Source organism: Anopheles nili, chromosome 3, assembly GCF_943737925.1.
Source record: "Anopheles nili chromosome 3, idAnoNiliSN_F5_01, whole genome shotgun sequence".
Classification (NCBI taxonomy): Eukaryota; Metazoa; Arthropoda; class Insecta; order Diptera; family Culicidae; genus Anopheles; species Anopheles nili.
This window is the reverse complement of record NC_071292.1, coordinates 47,487,737-47,510,157: the sequence shown is the minus strand read 5'-3', so window position 1 is coordinate 47,510,157 and position 22,421 is coordinate 47,487,737. Positions and strand designations below refer to the sequence as shown.

General features: G+C 41.2%; 2 protein-coding genes across 2 annotated transcripts; both read left to right on the top strand.

Annotated features, from left to right (window-relative positions):
• The first annotated feature begins 4,941 nt into the window (after positions 1–4,941).
• LOC128724468 (uncharacterized) lies at positions 4,942–5,888 on the top strand. Its single transcript, XM_053818191.1, has 4 exons — positions 4,942–4,981; positions 5,050–5,284; positions 5,362–5,649; positions 5,753–5,888. The coding sequence occupies exons 1-4, from the start codon at positions 4,942–4,944 to the stop codon at positions 5,886–5,888; spliced, it is 699 nt and encodes a 232-aa protein (XP_053674166.1).
• A 15,263-nt stretch (positions 5,889–21,151) lies between these two features.
• Positions 21,152–22,240, top strand: LOC128726148 (serine protease SP24D-like). The gene is made up of 3 exons (XM_053819938.1): positions 21,152–21,399; positions 21,463–21,847; positions 21,912–22,240. Exons 1-3 carry the CDS (start codon positions 21,182–21,184, stop codon positions 22,074–22,076), a joined length of 768 nt encoding a protein of 255 aa, XP_053675913.1. The 5' UTR covers positions 21,152–21,181; the 3' UTR covers positions 22,077–22,240.
• Positions 22,241–22,421: the final 181 nt, after the last annotated feature.

The window sequence follows — 22,421 nt, the reverse complement described above, 5'->3', positions numbered from 1 at the left end:
AATCAATAAATATGCCGACAGGTTCTTATACATCAACCCGACGTTGGGAGGCAATTTAATCTTTATTAATATCCGCAGTATGGATTTTCGACCAGCGCGAGACGAAAAATAATCACTCTAAACTTCAGATTAAACCTATCCATCCTCCCCAGCATTAGGGTCAATGGTGTGGAACGAAAAAGCATTCCCTCGATCGGTGGGTGGCATGGACAGCCGCATGTTGCTACCGAATCCTTCACCCATATTCCATTTTCTTTTATTTTACTCTATTTTATCCCGCTTGTTGCCCGCTACAAGGGATGTTCTAAGCGCCGCTCGGCACCGATCGTACCGTGAAAAATGGCAAGCACCACCCTAGCTCGGAAAGAGTGGGACAATTTATCAACCTGCTCGGACCGGGCAGGAAACGTGTCGCCTGCCGTTTACGGGCAAGCATCTAGGCCACCAGCTCTGGGCCTTCACCAGCGCGAACGCAGGCGGGAAAGCGTCCTAAGTCGACGGAAAAGCGAGAGGAAAAACCACCCTGGAAGGTGGCTATGTTGAAACCACCACAACACGAAGCACTGCTTGGTCAATGCAAATGCATCCGAGCGCTGACCGGAGGAGACAAAAAAGAAACTAGCGCAAACGAAAACAAACTCTACGGCCCAGCAAAACGCCTTACGTCAGCCCCCAAATGCTGGTATGCGTTTTGGGGCAGACGATTAGGACCTGACGATTTGGAGTGTGCGTACGTGCCCTGGATGGGCCGGTGTTCGAAAACACACGAGCCCTGTGGGAAAAGATAAACCACGTTATTCCCGGTTCTCTGCGTAAGACGCGTCCACGCTTTTCCGTTATGGACTAAAATTAGAAACGCGCGTGCGATCGCGCGAAGATCGCGCATATTACGATCGCATCATTCGGCATTCCACCATCGAAAGACTGGCTAATGTTTGAGCACCAGCTCCAGGCGTTGGGTCCTTTTCACGCCGTAAGGCAGTGCGCGAATTATGCGCCAGACGGCGGGCGGAAATAAACGGATGACTACATCCGGCCGTCTTCCTGAATCTGGAGGGGAGTTGTTGGGGCGATTTTTTTTTTGAGTGAATAATTACTGTTGCTTGTGCTGAAAATGATATACAGATATGCCACCTTTATGCATTAAGCAAACACATGTCACATGACGTCGATTGCTGGATTGCGAATTAGCTGGAGGATTTATTTTTGCAAAGCATATTGATTGTTTGGATAATTCTAAAAATAGATAACCAGCTTTACCGGAGATGAGCAAAAGACCCATGTTTATGCTCAATAACATAACATGATTACAAATTTTGGAAAAAAAATACAAGAGTACAAAATAAGGAATAACTTTGTAGAATTGAAAACTCATTGTTGCAGTCATCTGTTTGTATTACGCTTTTATTGGTTCTTCATAAATCATTTTTATATACCCTCTTTAGTATAATTTTTCCTTTCACCTTGTTTCAACCGGGAACTATAGCTATGATACGATGTTGAAGGAAATATTAGTGTCTAGATTTTAAGGATCTAAATTAGAGATCAAAGAGTAGATAAAAGACATAAATATAAAGACCAGATTTTAAAGACTTCAGCTTTTAGAAGCTACAAAACGACCCACGGAATAGCAGCTCCACAGTACAGCCAACATTGTATCGACGAATAATAACGCGCACGTGCGATTACAAATCGACCGGTCACTGGGCATCGTTTTTCGTTGTCATGGGAAACCAGATACGGTTACTTAGATTGTTGCTACCATCGAATGTAACGCCCAAGAGTGGTGTCGTTTAATTTCCCTCACGAGGATCTCAATTGCAAGCGCGATCTAGCGATAGCGCGGTCGCAATCTGACCGAGGTGGCTCGTGCTCTCCGTCACCTTAAATTATACCCCACGTCAGTCGGTCTTGCCCGCACACTAAGTTACTGTCAAAATGCACTAAATCTTCACTCGTCCTGGTGGCACGCAGGTGGCGCCCTAAGCGATGGAGACGCATGGCAAGGGATAATAAATAAACACATGTTAATTAGCGTACTTATCTGGCGCACGAGAGTGCCTCCTGGGGCAGGTTGTGCTGCGCCAAATGCTGCCTGACAACCACGTTGATGTTGGCGATAAATCAAACGGCCGCAAAGGGCCGGTCCGAGGACTGTCCTGTGGCCAAAATCGGTGTCTCGTTTTATCACCATCAGCATCAGCAGCGAGATCGCGTACAACCCAAGACAATGATCTTCACGGACCGCGGATCCGAGCCGGGTGTCTTTTGCTTTTTTATGCTGCCAGTTTTGTTGGTTTTTCGTCGCGTGCCTCGGTGACAATTAAGACTGTCAATTAAAATTGCTCACATCAAGCCGAAGATTAAGAGCGGAGTTTACGCGTCGCGGTTTGCTCTTCTGAATGAATTTCGATACCGCGAGCACTCGCGTAGTGGCGATGGCAGTTAATTTAGACATTTCATCGATGTCGTATCTTCTTTCGACGACCAAGACGACGATGACGACTACTGCGGCTGTTTATCGCCATCGAAATCGCCTCTTTCGAGTGGGGCGTTTGTGGCACTCAACAGACGGGAACTAATGTCATATAAACGGGCACGCTGTTGAAGTTGATTTTAATCATGTAAGACAGGTCATTACTTTGCCCGTAGTATCTGCTGTACAGTCAATAAAAATTCAGTCATGATAAACTGCCTGATAAAATGTTATTAAGATTTTCCTCATACATGGCTGCTTAAACACGCCCAAACGATCGTCGATTTGCATCTTTCGCTGGTTCGGTAGTAGAAATTCTCCGCATTCCCCGGACTCGACGATTTTGACCTCCCAGCAGCATTTCACCAGCTCAGCACCGGCATTCCGAGCACCGTGCCGTTCGCAGGTACGGATTATTCACCACCTGAGGCGGAAAATTTGTCCCGTGCGGAGGCGGGAAACTGCTCGTTCAAAATTCGTTCGCTACCTAATTTGTAGCTGGTTCGGCGTACGGTACGACTTGGTTGTGGTCCGTCCATCTCAGCCTCATCCAGGGAGCATCTTGCAGCCGAGGGATCGGTCCTGATGATGCGCATCAGTGGTGAGATGTATTTTTAGCGACCTGCTAGTTTCAACCGGACGCCACCTAGGCGACCGACGGTGATCGGTTGGTTCGATTTGGTCCAATTTCGGAATGCTCCTCAGGACTCGCGGTTTACTCTCTCTTCACCCAAAAGCTCGTTTGCTCGAACGAGCCAGTCCGGGAAAAGTGAAAGCGAATTGTAAAGGAGTATTTTCTATCGCCAAATTTTGAATTCATCGTACAGAGAGAAAAATAAAAGGCATTGGATGACTATTTTGAACCGCTTAGCTAGTCGAATGGGCGAAAATATACAAAAACTCAAACGATCTGCTTTACGAACCGGACCCACGTTTGCCAAATTTCCTTCTCACGCGAATTGCTGTTTGGGGTCATGGGAGGAACCGTGTTAACTCACTGGGAAGCTGCTCAGCAGCGATGGAGATGAGGGTTGAGCTGCCTTCCGCCGGCTGGTGGCGCATTTTTCATGGTTTATGTGAGTTATGAGGCCGCGTGTGCGCCTGCGCCTTCGACCTATGGCTGTTTTAAGTAATGTTTCGCTTGCTGCTTGCCGTTCTTTTTCCACCCCGATGGAAACCCACTGCCGCCGGGAAGCGGTTTCTATTCTCTCGTTATTTTTAAAATTATAAATTGTGTCGTTTCTTGTCCTGCAGCCAAAATTCAGTGATCGTTATAGTTATTCGCTTTGCTGTTCTAGCCAAGCTTCTTTCGACTTATTTTCCCTCTCTTTCTCAATATAATTCTCTTCCTTCATGTCAGTTCATTGTTTCTTCTTCTCTTTCGCCTAAGGCAGTTTAAGAATTGTAAAAACATTTGTTTATCTTTCCACCGACTGCTGATGACGAAAAGTGTTCAGCCGTATGTTTAACGCGGCAGGATACTCGTCAAACCCATGGACAGTTGTTATGAGACATGCTTAATTATCATAAAATCTTATCAGTAGATTTGGCATTGAAATTTTCAAGAAATATATTTGATTTTCACTTACGATAACATATTCAATAACAATCTATCGACGATTCAATGAAAAGAAATGCATTCAATGAAAACATGTATGAACAGTTTAATGATTACCAGTAGCTAGCAATAATAGTTATTATTTTTGTAATCAGTTGGCTACTTTCCAAACATGTATATGTTTGAAATTAATTACATTTATAGTTATAAAATTAAACATTTAAAATCTATTGAAAATTTAAAATATAAAAACTCAATGACATTCTACATGCTGCATTTCTTCTTTTTAAAGCTGGCTAATATTGCCTACGTTAACCGAGTCAGCCCGGGATAAGGCTTACAGCGGCTGTTGGGAAGAAATGCCTTTCAGTCCAGAAACAATTATATAAATCACAATACGGCCTGGCCGTCTCTAAATAAATAATAATAATATTGTCTACGTATAATTTTACACAACGGTAGATAGATTATTATAGATTGGCCGAAAGAAAAAGCAACATATCAGAAAGAAAGCAACATAACATACATATGTTCATGAGGTGTTAAACAATAAATGCATTCAAAATGCACACAGGATTAAAGGCTTATGAAATTACGGAAAATAACTACTTATACTTATTTAAGATGCTTTTAATCAGTGTTTAGATAACCATTCAAACATACTACTAAAATTAAAACAAACTTGCAATTACTTATCTCATTGCTATAGAATCCAAACCCTCTTGAGTCATGAACACGGATCTAAGATAATAAATTGATCAATTGAACTAATTGATCGCAACGAACGCTTGCAGAGAATGCATATTTCTCATGCAACTGGACTACAACGGACCGATAAAGATTAGTACATCATCCGCACTCGAGCGCGATTGTTACACGTGTTGTTAAAGTTTAAACATTTGCAAACATGATCAAAGCATTAGTTTTATTAGCCTGTTTAGTCACATGTGAGACCAAACCTGGAAGCAGTATAAGTCGATGACTTCATTTTATCTACTCCTCGCTTCATTCCCAGACCCACACGTCTACGGAGAAGCAACATTTCAACAGTATGCAGATATGATGTTTCAATTCGATTCCGTCTTCGAAACCCTTTGCCTTGAGAAAACGAACGACCCCAATGAAGCCCGTCGTATGGTGACGGCTAACCAGGAGTTACAGAACTGTGTCAATCGACACCACGATCCACAAAATTTCACCAGCGCATTGGATGCACTGACTGTTGAAAATCGGGTGCAATTCATCAGCTAGTGCGTGTTTTCAACGCGCAACGCGTATACAATTTTGGGCACTGTTACTCATCTAAGCACCTTCATTTGCTTTCCAGCAACTGCGAGCAGTTTGAAAAAATCAAACGATGCTATCATCCTTTCACCCAACAACTAGAAGTGTGTTTCAGTGAGCGCGACATTGCGATGGCCAAAAGTCTCATCATGCTGGAAGAGGAGTTCGACTACATCTGTGAAAATGATGGCACGAATATAATCCCAACAGGATCGTCGAACTATTCGTATTGTGCCGGGAACTTGAAGGAACTCTTGTGCGATTGTTCCGTATCGGATTGGATTGAACTGAAACATGAAACGATTGCCACAATGACTGCTCGACACTGCAGGTAGGAAAGGATAATTGTTGATATGCAAATGCAGTAATCATCATAACTGATGGATTATTTTGTTTCACAATGACCCGTTCTTTATTCCTTGTATTTGACACAGACTGTTCCAAAAACTTGTGACTTGCTTCCAGGATAATATTACCAAATGTGGTGCACCTCTATTTGCACATCTTTTCAACATACGTTACCAAGCGTTTTTGAAGCAAACGTCCTGTGATGTAACTGGCTCCCACTGAATATACCTTTTCCATTGTGCTTCAACAGTTTGCGTGTTATTCATCCTATATCATTGTTTTAGGTTTTTATATTCGCACAAAATCATATATTTTACCAAATAAATGTTTCTACGACATTACACTCAGCAGCCCTATAATTCCGGAACCGTGCTATATAAATAAGTGCCATTATTCGTCGCTTCATATGCATATTGGCGCTTTTTGCTGGTCTATGATTATTTCAAGCAGAACTTGGAACGTATTTCAATCCCCTCTAAATGCTTCAAGAATGGTTTACTCCAATTTATATGTCGTTTAAGCAGTCGGTGTCTCAATTACTAAAAACGTAAAGTAGTAACAAAAACGAAATCAAACCTTCAACTTGCAATGATGTGCTTCTATAGCGATTCTCAGTAGTGATTAACTTTCTCTCTTTCTTATGAAATATCATAATGATGCAGATGGTTATAGATATTTTTCTCACATAAAGCTCATGAACACAACATTTTAACGCTTGTTTTCCGACAAAAACTTATTCATTGAAGAAAAAGAAAAAAATGTTGATTGGTTTCAAAATCATTGACTATCTTTAGCTAAGATGTCAACTGCCTTTCAGAACATTAGGCTAAATATCTACTGTTTTTTACCGTTTATTTGCTTAACGTTTCTAATCGTTAACAACTAATTCGGAATGTAGAGTAAATACACAGATTCTTATTGTGAGTAAATTCATATGAATTGACGTATCGTAATATGTTATTCATTTGAGATTTTCATAGTAGAATTAAATCGACTTCTTACAAACCAAATTACGTTTATACACTAGTTACAATAAGAAAATAAGATAAAAATCAAACGTGTATGTAAGCCTTATGATTGTAAACGCTACATTCAGTTTTCGAATGGAACATTCAATAAAATGGAGAAAAAAACATATTTTTTTAACACCCTGATCTTTTCGATACACAGTATGTCATTATTGAATATCTTAATTTCAACATTCGGTCAGGAATAGCAAACGAACCTAAATATTCATGCCTATAAAGATCATTGTGATTTCTGTCTCTTATGACAACATGTTTTACGTATTCCCTTTATGAAAACTCTCTTCGGCGCATGAGTTATTTTTTTCATGAAAAATTTCTTTAAAGTAACGTCATCTGGTTTCACAAAATCATTGGTTCCAATGTTTTGGAAGAGTTTTAAAAGGTTCGTTAATTTAGAAAAAGCAATTTTATTCCTTGTGGTTCCAGGCACATTGGTAGTACCTGTCCACGAGCATTCTGCAAAACAACGTCTAGTAATCAATAAATCAATTGCCTCATGTAACCTATTATCTACATCTTCCCGAGTTATACTTTCGTTAAGCCAGCTTTCCATGGTTTGGGCGAATTCGGCATCTTCAAGTTTGTTATTAAAATCAATAAGATCCTGCTCAGAGTTCAGCAGCTCAAATTGCATAGGAGGTTCGTCTCGTGCAGTGTCCGCCTTAGATTTTTTACAATACACTGCTTCAAAAATGCAGCCTATCTGAGCCTCGATGCTAGCTAACCGTTTCGTCAGCTTGTCTATCTTGATATCTAGTTGCTCAAGCATTCCTAACGTCGGTTGATGTGCGATGCACGACAATGATGAAGATGCATCATCCTTGTTTTCGGATGGTGTTGGATCGCGTGTTGAAGATGACTTTGAGTTTGAAGATGATCTTGCATGATCGACAGACGATGGCTTATGAATCAGAGGTGGTGGTGACACAGAAGATGCCACAGGTGTCTCATTAATACTGTTCATATGACTTATTAGAATTGGGGAAAAAATTGGTTTAGATTTCGTTTTCGATTTCAATCTATGTCCAGACGGTTTCGTTGAAGATACCGATGACGCCGGTTTGGTAACCGGACTTGGCTCTTTCGGTTGTATTGTAGAGCCACCTCTTACTGCTCCCACCACAACGAATCCTGTTGGCTTTGAGGACGCCGGATGGACTTGTTGTTTAGCTGTAGAATTGTAGTCTACTACATTCATAACCGTACTGCCTTGAATCAAAGATACTGATGGTGTATGTTTTGGCGAAATTGGTGTAGTACTACCTGCAAATCACAATAAAAGCAATATCCATTAGATTATGATACAACATGCAAGATGGTAAACATTAAAGTCAAATGCTTGTAGAAATCTAAAGGAAAAAAGTTCAACAAAATGGTACATCATACAAAAGTATGAAAGAAAAAAACCTATTAAAAAAGTAAAAAATAAAATTCATTTTATGTACATATTGTTATGTTGGTTATATCACAGTTTCAAAGCAATACACACCTTCAAAATGTAATCCATCTATATTATTTTGTTCTTCAGCATCGGTTTCGAGTTTGATGGTCAACTCCAACCCATCAACAAAGTTTTCGGAAGCTAAAGCAATGGCATTTTCTACCTCTCTATGCTGTGACTGTAATTCCGCTACATTATTTGCACTGGTATCGACTTGAACAAATTCAATAATTGGATTCATACGCTTAGATTCAAGGGAGTTCTTCTGCTGGTGGGGTAGTTGCCGCTTCATAATGTTGCTTCAACGAAGAACTGAAAATATATATAGATAATCCTATTGTAACATGTAGAAATCGAATTTAAAGACACCGACAAATGAATGTTCATGTAAAACAAGTGTAACAATACAGGCAGATTATGGTTTACAATATCTTTAACTATAGTAAGTCATTCTTAGATTAGTCGCCTACATTGAAACTACTTTACGCTTGTAAAAGTTTTAGAGACCGCTGTTTAATATGTTTTACCTATTCACAATACATTCAATTCAATTATTCCACTGTTTTCTAGTAAGAACATTAAGTTTAGACTAGGATTTCGGCAGAAGCGTGCTATGTAGGCGTCCGTTTGACAGTGACAACAATCTATGGATATTTTCATCGGATTTTTATGGCGCCAAGTTTATTGCCATTTTTTTTCTAAAATAATAACCAACAAACGTATTCTACAGTATTGATTGTTGAATAACCATGTAGTGTTTTGAAAAACCAACAAACGTATCCTATAGTGTTTAAAAAAACGGACATACAAAAGAATTATTTTTTGTAAACACAAAATAACGAATTGATGAACAAACAACAATAAATTCAATATTTTCTTAAAAATGAGTGAAAAAGTTTCAAAAACGAAATTAAAAAATAGATTATGGCCATGTAATTTTTGTTCTACACCTCCAGAATTTTTTTAAGTAAGTTTATGAACACAATTGGGGGTATTTTGTAGTTTTGTTTTGAATTTTATTATATACATCTCCTTTATATATGCCCCGTGAAAAATAGTACTATATAGCAGCCACATCGATCTGTCATCGGAACAACCACAATATAAACAAACTGCAATCAACCTGAAATAAACATAAATGACATTCTGTAACGCTTACTGAATTTGGCTTGTAGGAAACAACACACAGAGGCGGATATCCTATTTACAGCAAAAGGAACAAATAGTCAAATGTCCAAGGAGATCAAATAATTCAATATTCTTAACTACACCAGTGGTAGTTTGTATTTCAGACGTGTATAGTGGCTACCGTTCTAGTGGTGTTACCATGGATAATTCTCTAAATGAAGACAGTAATGATTCCATGGCAAGTTTTCATTAAAATCACTGAACGATCGGAACATAATAACAACTATGTATCTTTTGTTTGGCTATTAGCAGGAATACGAAGAGCATCATGGTCTTGAAACTGAAAATACAGATGCAATGATCGAGTTTGTGAAAGTCGAATATGCTCCAAAGAATGGCGATATCCATCGTTTTGTGGATGAAACTAATAAAAGATTAAGAGGTAAGCATAACAGTAATACTTTTCTGAAATTTAGAAATGCATCGTTTATTTTTGAATCACGAAAAATATAGAAATGGTTCACATTAATTTCTATTATAGGTACAGATGTGAAGTTTAAAAGAAGATTTGAGCCTTCGAATGCTTCCATGTACAGACACAGAAAATTCCAGAAAAAAATGGTAAGTATTTATTTGTCATGCCTTTAAATCTAACATTAAACGTATTATGTATATACGATGTATATACTATATATGTAGTATTATAATACATGTAGCGCAAGAAGCATGACATAAATATCCAAATGTATCTCAATTTCCCATCGGAATATGTTGTAGAATTCATAAAATTTAAAACTAGAAATGTTTATGTTTTAAAAATCTATCATAATCTTATTTACATCGCAATGAATTTTTATTCTTGAATTTTAGATATTAGTGTCTGAAGAAGAAACAGTAAAGTTCATCAAAGCGGTAAAAAAATTTCCGGAGCTGTGGTATAAGAAAAATCCCAAATACCACTGTAAAGACGCGCATTTAAAAGCATGGGAAACGTTGTCTCTAGCATTTGGTGTTTCCATAGATGATTTACGAGAAAAATGGAAAAGCTTGAGAAATATGTTTCGAAATAATCTTCAGAAAATAAGACAGAGTCGACTAGCAGGATTGAGTATGAGTTACTTGTCAATATGTTCTCTATCTTCGACTCGAATACAACAATTTGTTTATTTATTTCAGCACCATATCAACCAATTTGGTATGCATATGCACCAATGCAATTTATCCTAAAAAATAACGAAGATATTATTAGCGAGAGTGCTGTAAGTACTATATTAATTCTAATCTAAGAAGATACTATGTTGATTGTAGTTTTATTGCATTTAAAATTCCTTTATATTTTTTTAAGTTTTGTAATAAATCATATGAAGTATATATGCGAAAATTAATTTCTATTTGATATAGATTAATTAAATAATTGTATTGCATATATATAGTGCATCGTTTTGATTCATTTTATTTTTAAATTTATTTACATGCTAGTTGGGATCTTCAGAAAATGCTGCCTTAGAACTGATTAATACCGTAAAAGTGATGCCCGAGCTTTGGCAGAGAAAGTCGCCAAAGTTTCAATCGTTATTTTCACAGCAAAAAGCTTGGAAATCTGTGTCATCCTCACTTGGGCTACCTATTGCAGAAGTCAAAGAAAAATGGCATAACCTACGAGAAACGTTTCTAAATATTCAGAGCAGTTTAAAAAAGAATGAATCTACGAAAAGTAAGTAGTAGTTTTAGGTATATATTCGACGTTTTCGGCAAACAACAAATTGCTTTCTACTTTTACAGCCATGATACATATTAAACCAACGTGGTTTGCATATGAAGCAATGCAATTCCTTAAAGAAAATGATGATGATATTGAAGAGACAGTAAGTATAATATTAACGCAGAGGAATGAAATTTGACTCCATAATGTAAAATAGAAATTGAATTAATTTGGACTGAATTTTGCTTGATAGTCGTTCAGCAACTATTTCTTTTTTCAATAAACTGTTAGGAATGAATTGTTTTCTTCCAAGAAAATAGTAATTTATTCTCTCAATATTTAGAACACAATCAACGAGAATCCAACATGTCTTCCCAGACCAGACACATCTAAGGCTCCAACGATTGATTCATCCCAAAGTTCTATCCAGTTCAAACAATACGACTCGGTTGCAATACCAAATCCCGCCAAATCTATTCGTGTGACACGAAGAAAAGCAAAAATTCCATCAATTGCATCTACTCCAGAACATAGCATACCAATAGAACTCTCTTCGGAAGCAATTGCATTTAGATGTGAGTCTCCACAGTCAAAATTAAGAACAGATGATTTCGACAGAAGTAGCAATGCCGCAGTACCTTTAATTGCAAAAGCCCTGGATAATATAACAAATATGACCAACAAATTCATGCAATCTAAAAATTCACCGTACAGCGGCTTTCTGACACATTTAGATTCGATTCTTGCGAGGAAACGTACGAGAGATTTTGATCAGATTGAAGCTATTCTTTTAAACTGCTTGAATGAGATTAGCAAATTTCCCAACGTGTCAATTAGTAGTACAGTTAATTATTCAGTTTCAGAGGTTGATAACGAAACCGAAATTCTAGACCAAGACGATCCGTCAGAAGATTTTAATGAATAAATTGTATCATTTTGTTACAATAATAGAATTTATACATGAACATGATGTAGTATAATATTTAGGTGATAAATTTTAGTTGTATAATAAATGATTGTTATAAAACGCAAGCTGGTTATTGTGCTCGATGTTCGTTCAACTTATTATTTAGATGAGATAACTTTTTTCTTTTTCTAGCAATCTTCGTCCTCATTGCTGATTGCAAGATTGCTGATTACCTTATTTTTTATCCAACATTGAGTTTTGATATCATTGTGAGAAAAGAACAACTAAGTAGATGCTAATAATCTTACAGATTTGGTAACTAAATATTTATAATATTACCATAATGATCTTAGAATAAAATAATATTTGCTAAATAAATTTGCTATAAATGCTAATGTATTAGCGCCAAAATGTGTAGAGCGGTGAATAGCCGTAATGATTGCGCTAACGACTTCTGAAATTGGATGAAGCTAAGATATTTTTCTATAATATTGCTAAAATTATTATATTATGTATTTAAGAGTCCAATTCTATATGTTAGAGAACACGTGATATTTTACATTAACGTATGCCATACATTTAACCGAGTCAGCCCGGGATAAGGCTCACAGTGGCTGTTGGGAGGAAATGCCTTTCAGTCCAGAAACAGTTATAAATATCTCAATACGGCCTAGCCGTCCCTAATAAATAATAATAATAGCATGCCATACATACTAATTCAGCATTACTTGATATTTCTTATGTAACTCATTTTTTGTTTTTTTTATATTTCTATATGCCAAACTATTGTCCTATAGCTGTTATCGTTATAAATAATACATAATCTAGCAGTCAATACATTCAACTTGACTTTTCCTTACATTTTATTTGAAAATTATTCTCCAAACAAGAATCAAATTAATATTCTACTCAAATATCTATTATCAATCATATTTCATTTCTAAACAATGGTCGCAACAAATGTAATTTACAATTCGTCATATTGATCTACGCTTTAGTGCGTAAAAGCAAACATTGCCAAAAGAGTAAAAGTAAAATTTGTCGTCTATTTGTTCCAGTGCCAAATGTATCAAATTTGCGCTGTATTTTTATATTAGTATTCCTTATGTTATATCACATCTACAGCTGGCGTACAAAAGTTGCTTAACAAGCCAAGAATCTAATGAGCGTTCAAAATGTAACAATTAACAACTTGTTGATGTCATCGTTAGGGCGAGGTTTATTTTGTCTGGCCAGTATCACTTAATAACTTTCGCTTTTACTCATAGCCGTTTTAAGTGCAACTGTCTAGCGCAGCTGATAATTGTTGCATTCAATCAGCGAGACCACCGATATCTTGAAGTGTGTTTTGAGGCTTTTGTGGATTTCCGCACCACGGCAACGCAAAACCTCTTCCTGCATGAGCCGTCAGGTGTCTTTTCAGATAACATTGATTGAAAACAATACCAGCCATCATGGTATTTACCCATACAGAGCTTTCAATTACGTTCCGCAACATTATTTGCACCAGGTTATAAGATGGACGAACAATTCGAACAGCAACATGGCAAAGAGATTAAACTATGTAGAGCTACGATGAACGAAAGGATCCGCATCAGCAAGCGCCGATTCACCGAATGATATGATCACGCTTGTTCCGGTCCCGTCGAAGGTTAATGGACGATTCATACCAAAGTCGTTATCTGCTAAATGCGAAAGAACGCAAGAATAAACCAAGAATTATTACCGCCAAGGCATGCGGTTTTACCAGAATAGACAGAAACATAATCAGTCTTGTTTTGAAGCGACTCACAGATAGGTGCCTTCGCGATTCCGCGCTCCCGAATGTGGTAATCTTTGGCCGATTGCTCATTCCGAATAAGAAGATGCGCCATTTCATTGCCGTTCTGTTGGTAGTTTACGGATTGCTCTCGCATTGGGATTTTCTGCTGGCGCTAAAATTGCGTCAATGGACACAGCTGGAATGGAGTACAACGCTTCTTACCTCAGCAATGCAGGAAAGCATAACTGGCACCTCAATGACGAAGGTCATCCCGTATGCTGTAAGTTCCTACCCTTGCTATTCTGCCAATGGCTGGAGGCATTGCACTGTAAATACAATTCAAGTAATTTTAGTAATTGTCTTTCGACAGTGATTTCCCAACGTGAAGCATAATAGGCACCAAAAGTCTACCATGCTGAGAAGATATGTAGTACAAACTCGTCAATCAAATTCTGGCAAACACTCGATCATCTATCGAAGCTACCTACAACTTTACATTGAAAAGAAATGATAAAACACGAATATAACGTGCAGTTTTGTGTTCCAGTCAATATCGTTCGCAAATTGCTGCTTCCTTAAAATTGGATTTAATAAAACAGATAAATGGTAAAGCTACGTATTTTACGCGTTGAGTACAATCGTCATGGAGATACGGTTTGACCATTAGGTCCATCAAAGAACACGTGCAAACTTACGCACTCGTGATGCTAGATCTACCTGTCACGCACATTCTGTGAATCTATGCCTACTCGATGGACAATTTCGAAAGCAAACAAAAATATGCGTATACCAGCGAAGGTACTCGCTCGTACGATAAACGACTGCCGCGGTGGTAGCTCGATTGTTTCTCCGTGCCAAAACACAATGCCACTGCCAATGGCATCAGCAGGACGCATCAGGACGAAGGACAAACGCGACTAAGCTGTGTAAGCCGAAAAAACCGAAGCCCTTTTCCGCGCGGGCCCACGGCACAATGTGAGCCTCGTACAACTCCACTTCGTAAGGGTTATTACTTCACGAGTGGCCACTTAGCTATTTAATTTTGTTTCCATTTGTTCAATTCGCATTTGCGAACCGGTCCCTCGGCCGGTGTGTGACTCGTGGTTTTGGAACGGTCCTGGCCAGCGAGGAAACTCGCGTAAGTTGGCGCATACTCCGCGAGACTACGGATACCTCCCGTCGAGGATCCAAGTGGCTTCGTGTCCTGGTTTGCACGGGGAAGCTTTCACGGATTATGGGCCCGGTTCGCTTTAAGGGCCACCCTGCGGGGCGTTTCTTCGGATCGGCTGGGTTGCGCTTGGCTCGTTATTATTATTTTCACTACTATTATTGCGCTGATTTGTTTGTGTACAAGTCGCGTTTGTTTGGCGGGCTGGTTGGGCCACTTCATCGCGCCTGCGTAGTTGAAACAGACTGTAGGATGCTGCTGAGCGGGTGCAGCAGAATAAAGGAAAAATAATGTGAATCTAACACCACTCCGGCTAGATTATAACGACGGAAAACCTTCGCGACAGATGGGAGATATTTTTGTGATGATTTACCAGTTCTGGCGTGACCACTTGAAGCATAGTTTTTGCCAGCTTCGCTCCAATCCGCTTAGGTGTACTAAGGGGCTTGTGCTCAAGATACAATGCCGAAAATTGTCATCTCTCAAAATTTAATTATTAAAATGCATATAAAATTTAACATCACCCATTGGTAGACTATTTGTATCATCAAGCTTTGCTAAAAATTATTTCATGCGTGTTTGGAAACAACTGCTACATTTCATCTTCAAAGCATCTTAAAGCAAACATGAATTTAAATTAATTTTAAACATGCAAACCTCCTCATAACAGCCACAAGTCAAAGCAAATTATTGAAGAGTGTTCTCGTGTGGAATTTATGTCGAATCGGTGAGGCGTCCTAGACACGTCACAAAAGCACATCATATTTACAAACTACCCCATTGATGGTTTGCAAACTATTCAATAATTATTGTCCGACTATCCACGCACGGCAGGCGGTGGATGAAAACTCTCTGCTAATAAGTCATTAAATATCGAGAACACAAAGCTATCCCTTTTCCCTGCGATCCAATGCGCCAATGTGCGAAGTTTTACGATAAAACGAGAACTCTGGAACGTGCGACAGTTTCAATCGGTAGTGTGCAACTTTCCTAAATCCCATCTAATTACCCATGCCCAGGTCCTCAGGCATTCGGCCCACTTTTCCGACCATGGCCACTGCCAGCGACACGATGCCACGATTGAGGATGTGGAACTTTAAAGCGGTAATTATATTTTCCCACTCTTTCGAGCCAAAAATCCAAGCCACCACACACACACACACATATATTAACAAACTCGAGCGCATCGTAATGATCAGGGCTCAGGCCCTGCGGCTATGTTTGGTTTCTAATGCAATGTTTACCCACATTTCTCGTATTAGCACTTCAGAAACAAGCCGATTTCGGGCCGGGCGAAGGATACGAAGGATTGAACGGCTGCTGCAGCCGATTTGGGAGTGGTTTCCCCGGTCGAGCAAACCGGAGACGATCCCCTGCTGGGCGTTTCGAAAGAGAGCGGCGTTGTTCGGCGTACGGCTGAAGAGTCCTCAGCAAGGGATCCCCTACCGGAATAAAAAAAAAAGAAACCCCGGGAGACGGTACCATTTCTTCTTTTGGGCGCTTGCGAAAAAGGAAAGAACAGCACCACACCGGCTTCCGTTTCATTATAAACCGAATTTAATTGTAGCGAAATCGGCAGCCACAATACGCCGCGACGGACGCCAAAGTGTTTCTGATCCGATCGTCTGGAATCGTACCGGACAGCACGACATCGAGAGGTCCTGAGAGCCGGAGCCAGGAGGTTTTATGATTGCATTTCGTCGCCTGGCGAAATATTCATAACGCTTGGTTTTATTGAGGGCGCGATGGAAATTCGGTGCTATTATTTGAGCGGTTGCGTATTCAGCCGAAACGAGAGGGATTTCAAATTTGTTTGCGTTTAAATGTGAGCACTTTGAGACGCTGCGATAACGATCGGGTTTAGATCGCAGATAGCGTGTTGGAATACCACCGGTCGGTTGGTTGTAATTGGTTGGTTAATTTCAAACTGGTTTTAAGCTGTACCTTATAGGGAAAATGGGAAATTTTCATGTGCCAGCGTTAATGCGTTTACAATTATAGTGAACGTGTCGAGCTGTAATAAACCAGACCAATTTAACAAATATGTCATGAGTTAAATGTCATACTAATGTGTTCGTGGTTGGTAGACCATAATCCCGTTGGGAGTTGTTTCCTACTTAGCAGAAGTAAGAAAAACGGAAATGGTTACCACATACTTTAAGGATACTCGGGTAGGACGAAGAAAATGGCGACAATCGGCACAGGCGAATCGGAACGGAGCAAACAAACAAACAATCGGCCCAAAAACCACCGAAATCCTCGCAAGCCGGAAAATATTGTCAAACCGGCATGCCAGCGGGACGCATCCTTGATCCATCCGGGCTCGACGGGCTCCTTGCGCTCTGCTACGCGGCAACCTCGATTACGGTTGATTAATTTCAATCTCTACCGGTAGAGATTAATAAACCGGCAGACTCATTTCCGCCTTGAACCGTGTTGAAGCTAATCGGCACGAGAGTGCGTATTTTCAATTCATTTCCTCTAAATCCACGCGATTTATTGATGGCGGTTCCGATTCAAGTGTCGCATCCGTTGCGATCGTTGTTTGCGAGGATGGTTTTTCTGTTCCGATTACGCAAAGGAAACGCAGAAGAAAAATAGGTCCACGCTCACTTAAGACGCTCGATTCGCACGGCGGAAATGGCAGATTGTGCTGTCGAAGGATTCGGCTCTTCGAAGGACCATCTGTAGGCGCATTCAGCCGTCAATTGCGTCTCGATTCCTTCAGTCCCAAAGGTTGCGAGGTTTTGCAAGACGTAAGCAAATTGCTACGGCACCGCCCCGTGCCGAATTCGCACAAGAGTATCCCATTTCTGTAACGGGCAATTGATCCTGGAAAGAAAACGGCGTTTCCGTGCGTTCCGAGGGCGGCACAGGAGCGATCGAATCGCCCCCGAAACCGATAATTGGCTGAGGTTGCAAACTGATACTTCTACAGCAACGCTGCGCGGTAGAAAAGGACATTCGAAGGTGGAAGGATCCATTACACAAAGTCGGTCACCCTCGTATGATCGCACGGGAACGATCGCATCCAGTGTCATTCCCAGATGGCATTTTGTGGAGAAGCTTCTCGTCTTGAGCTTCGTCGAAAAAGAAGCCAAATAGAAGACGAAACAAACGTCACCAGATCGAACACCCCGTCCCGAAATCCGATGCTAATTCAAACAAATCGTAAATCATGCCGCCATTTCCAATTGCAGCCGCACAAACCCACAGGAACCACAAATCACATCGACACCGGTGTCGAGCCTCCCGCGTCGGGTGAATAATGAAATTAATATTCCGCCAGCGCATCGATAAGCATCGGAAATGAAGCCACCGATCCGGGTGAAGGTAAAATGAGGCGCCCCCTTTTTCGATGATTTTCCTACGTATCGGACCCGGCGCCCAGGTGTGAAAGTTCGCAGGATAAATTACAATAAATATCCATATTAATAAAAACCAAATTAATGCGCCCCGAAGGGCGGACACGAGCGGCTGGGGTGTCGCATCGATCGACCTTATGATGGAGTGCTTATCGCAGGGCAAACCTGATAAACGATTCCTTTGTCGGTACAGACGCTCCCAATTGGCAACAAACATTGACGACCATTTGAAGTACTTTCGACAAAATTGTAATGATGGTCGGTTGATTCCAAGAGCATCACACCATACACTGCTAATTAAAAAATGGAGCGACATTTATAATTTATGCTCGTGGCTGGTTACCATGGCGAAAGTCAATGATGTGAGATTATCAGTCTGTATTAATAACACATTACTTCTTACAGCGTAAAATAATGATTTTTTATCGTTTGCTTTTTGTTTTTAAATTTAAACTCAAGCAGCAATTTACTTGCTTACTTGCTTGCAGGGTTTATTTGTTCAATGTAAACACTTTACATAGAGCTGTCTTTACATAAAAATCGGTTATTTATGAAAAGAACCAGCAGTTCAGAAATAGTTCAGTTTCGTTCAGCCCTGAATAAGATTTTCTCAAGTTTACAAATCTTGTCATCAAATATCTTATACCTTGCTCTCAGATCTTCCTATCAAATTATAATTTTATGTAACAACGCAGAGAGTTTGCGCTTGGCTTCTTGAATTACCTAAATAATTTGTTTACTATTCTGTGCAAAGAAATGTCATGACGAGACCTGCGGTACACCGATTCCACCACAAACCACCGCTATGCTTATGCTGTGCCGTAGCCAACGGTACTCGAGCCCATTAGCGGCTAATTATCCTTTGAAAAGCGGCAAATTTGCTTTTCATCGCTTTACAAGCGCGTTAAGCCTACTTCAGCTTTCACACTCACTCCAACGAGTATGCTTTGCACGCATGGTTTTCCTTCCTTCACACGGGCCAGTAATAACATTAATGCCAACGCAAGAGCGACTCCTCTAAAAAGCTAATTCCTGCTTTGTTTTTACCACAAAACACCCACACGCACACGGCCGTCGACCGCACAGACCAAGAGTGGGGACTTAAAAAAAACACCCACACAAAACCGGCACAAAGAAACAAACCCAAAGCGCCCGATCCTCGATCGATGATCCTTGCGGTCTCTGCGTTGTCGGTGCTCGAGATGCTCTGTGTCGGTTTCAGTTTTTGTGCGCCCTCCACTTTTGCCACCTAAAAAGGTGCCGATTTTCACACTACACAAGGGCGCTCTCAGATCCAAGTGCTCGCAAGACAATCGCACAAGTACGGCTAGGATGTCCTTTCTCCTCGCGCGATATGCACGGTGCGCTTACCACGGAGCCTTTCTTCGCCCGGCCATGATAGCAATTGTTGCGAAGGTTTGAGACGCATCCTTCACCGGGATCAACACAAAAAGCGAAAGCAGGAAAAAACAACACTCTCGAAAGCCCCGGCTGATCCCGGCTGACACAGGTACCGCTCCGTGTGGCACCAACGACCAAGGATCACGACCACGGATCGTATCCATGTCCTTCGAGTGGTCTAAAGTCGGCTAATAATGTCGGTACGGCTTCGAAGGTCCTGGCTCTCCAGAGCTGACGGATTAGACGAGCCCATGGGCGTTCGGTTGTGGGAGAAATGCTTTCACCGGGCACCGAACCGTGAAATGATCCTCGAGGGCATTGTGGACAGCGTCGGTGGGCCGTGCACCGGGCGGATTTCGCACCTCGTCCAGAACACCAAGTGCCAAGGCTAATTGCTGTCTGATCCCGGTGCTGGCTGGTGCCGAAGATTATGGCACAGACCGATGCTGTTTACGCATCGATTAGAGAAGGGGATGAATTTGGCACGTTTTGCAACGAAAATTGACAAACTCGTTTCAAACAGCGATGACGACCGTGAGAAAAAGGGCTGGTGACAGCAGCCAAAAAAAAAAATATGACAATTTACCGCTTTTCAACGGAGCAAAGTGAGAAATCCCGGCGTGTGAAATATGAAATCAATTATGGGTAATTTGTCTCAATCCGACGGATTTTTCCCGATGAACCAGAAACAATCCCTTTAAGCAGAATGCGCACTTTTTGGGTGTAATTATAGCTTAAATAGTTGGGATTGAAAATTGTGTCTACACTATAACTAGCTGTCGAAAAGGACTCAACTCGAGATGCAACCCAACTTCAAAAGATATGATTTTATAGAGTGAAATTTCGTATCACGTTCACCCCAGCAAAGGCCCATATGGTAATTAATACAATTTTTGCACCAACAGTTGGAAACAAAAGTCGAGCACTACACGTCTACAACAGCAAAAAAAAACTCTCAAATGAACATTCACCGGCCGTCGGAAAGCCAGAAAGGTCCTTCAGCTGCTAGATGTGTGGATTTTTTATTAATTTCTTCAATACCAAACAATCGTAGGATACCATTCAGTTCGCTAGTGGCATTAATCCGAATGCAAAGTGCCCACTTTTACAGCTGTTCCCATTTCGTGGGGTTCAAATGTGCCGATTTCCCTTCGCTGGATGCGGGTTTCACCCCTTTTTTACCGTTGTCGAAGGTCCTCAGCTTTGTACATCGCAAAAAAGGCGCGTTGCAAGTTGTTTTCATGCTTCATTTTCTACCCTCGATCCGTTTTCCCCGGCTAGCCTGGGGTGTTCATTGCTCTCAAAAATCAATACACAAGCGGTGCTGGTGCGTTGGCTTGGATTTGATTATTGTTCGACTACTTCAATTAAAATCCAGCACGCACACGAGTACCTCGCGAACAGAAACGCCATCCAGTCTCGTTGACACTTGGTGTTAATGTTGGCCCGTTGTCGGAAGCCTCAGCTTCGAAGGAGTAATCCCTCAGCAGCCGTCTTGATTGGAGCGGATCAAAGCCGTCATACTTGAACGAGCTATAAAATGTGACCACCCACCGGGTAGGCTGCAGTCAGTCACTCAACAGCAACCAAATCTCGTGGAGACGAACGCAAAAATGAACTTCCTAGTGAGCTGTGCATTGTTGCTTCTTGGCGTGAGCCTTACCCATGCCAGTGTCCTTGGACGGGTTGCCGAAGGAAGCGATGCCAAGCGTGGACAATTCCCGTACCAGGTGGCACTGACGCTGAAACGTCAAACCGTGTGTGGTGGAGTCATGGTACACGAACGATTCTTCGTCACAGCTGCCCATTGCTTCTTCAAAGATGGAGCTCCGTAAGTCCTTTTCGTGTGGAATCCCGTAGACCACGAAAACTCACGCTACAATTCCCATTGCAGGCTTCCGGTACAAGATCTTAACGTGTTCTATGGATCGGAGAAGTTGTTCTCGAATGGAAAGTACAACCGCGTCAAGGAAGTTCATCTTCACGAACAGTACGATCATGGCACTCAGTACGATCTGGCAGTCGTCGAAGTGAGGCGTAAGTTCGAGATGTCCTCTGCCTCGAAACCTGTCGCTTTCGGACGGGAACCCTTCGGGGAGTCCTTGACAGCCACCGTGTCTGGGTATGGACGTAGCACATCCGAAGGTAACATGGCATTCCGGTTGAAGTACGCCCAACTGACGTCGCTCCCAGTGGATCAGTGCCGAGAAGCAGTAGGCGAGGACTACTACGAAGGCGTCTTCTGTCTCGACACTAGCGCTGGTTCCGGACTTTGCATGGTAAGTTAGTTACCGTACTTTCCGAATTTCTTTCTCTACAACCTTGTCTTATGCTTCCCAACAGGGTGATTATGGTGGTCCGGCGGTGTTCGAAGAGCATCTTGTCGGTGTCGGTAGCTACACCGTCGGTGGAACCTGTGCCACTGGCCAACCGGACGTCTTCGTCGACGTCGGCTTCTTCGCGGACTGGGTACAGTCGAAACTCGAGGCAGAGCCGGAAGAACACTAAACCATCATCGTTTACTGTGATAACCTTTTATTTCGCGTTTACCGTTGTCATGGTTGCAATCGAACAACATCATCCCCCAAGGGATCACTACTCGACGTTCGATCGCGTTAAATAATATGTACAATCTGCTGATCGCAATACAGAACGACGACCCCGCTCCAGGTCAACGGTCATCCTTGGAGATAGTTTATGTTTATCTTTCGTTTCGTTTCGTTTGCTTCTAAGCCAACAGACAGTCTAGCGACTATACTCTATGATCCTCTAAACTTAAATCACGTATACATGCGGACGGGTCGCACTTGCCCGAGAGCTTCCGGTTCGCAAACGATAGCTTGTTCAAGACGC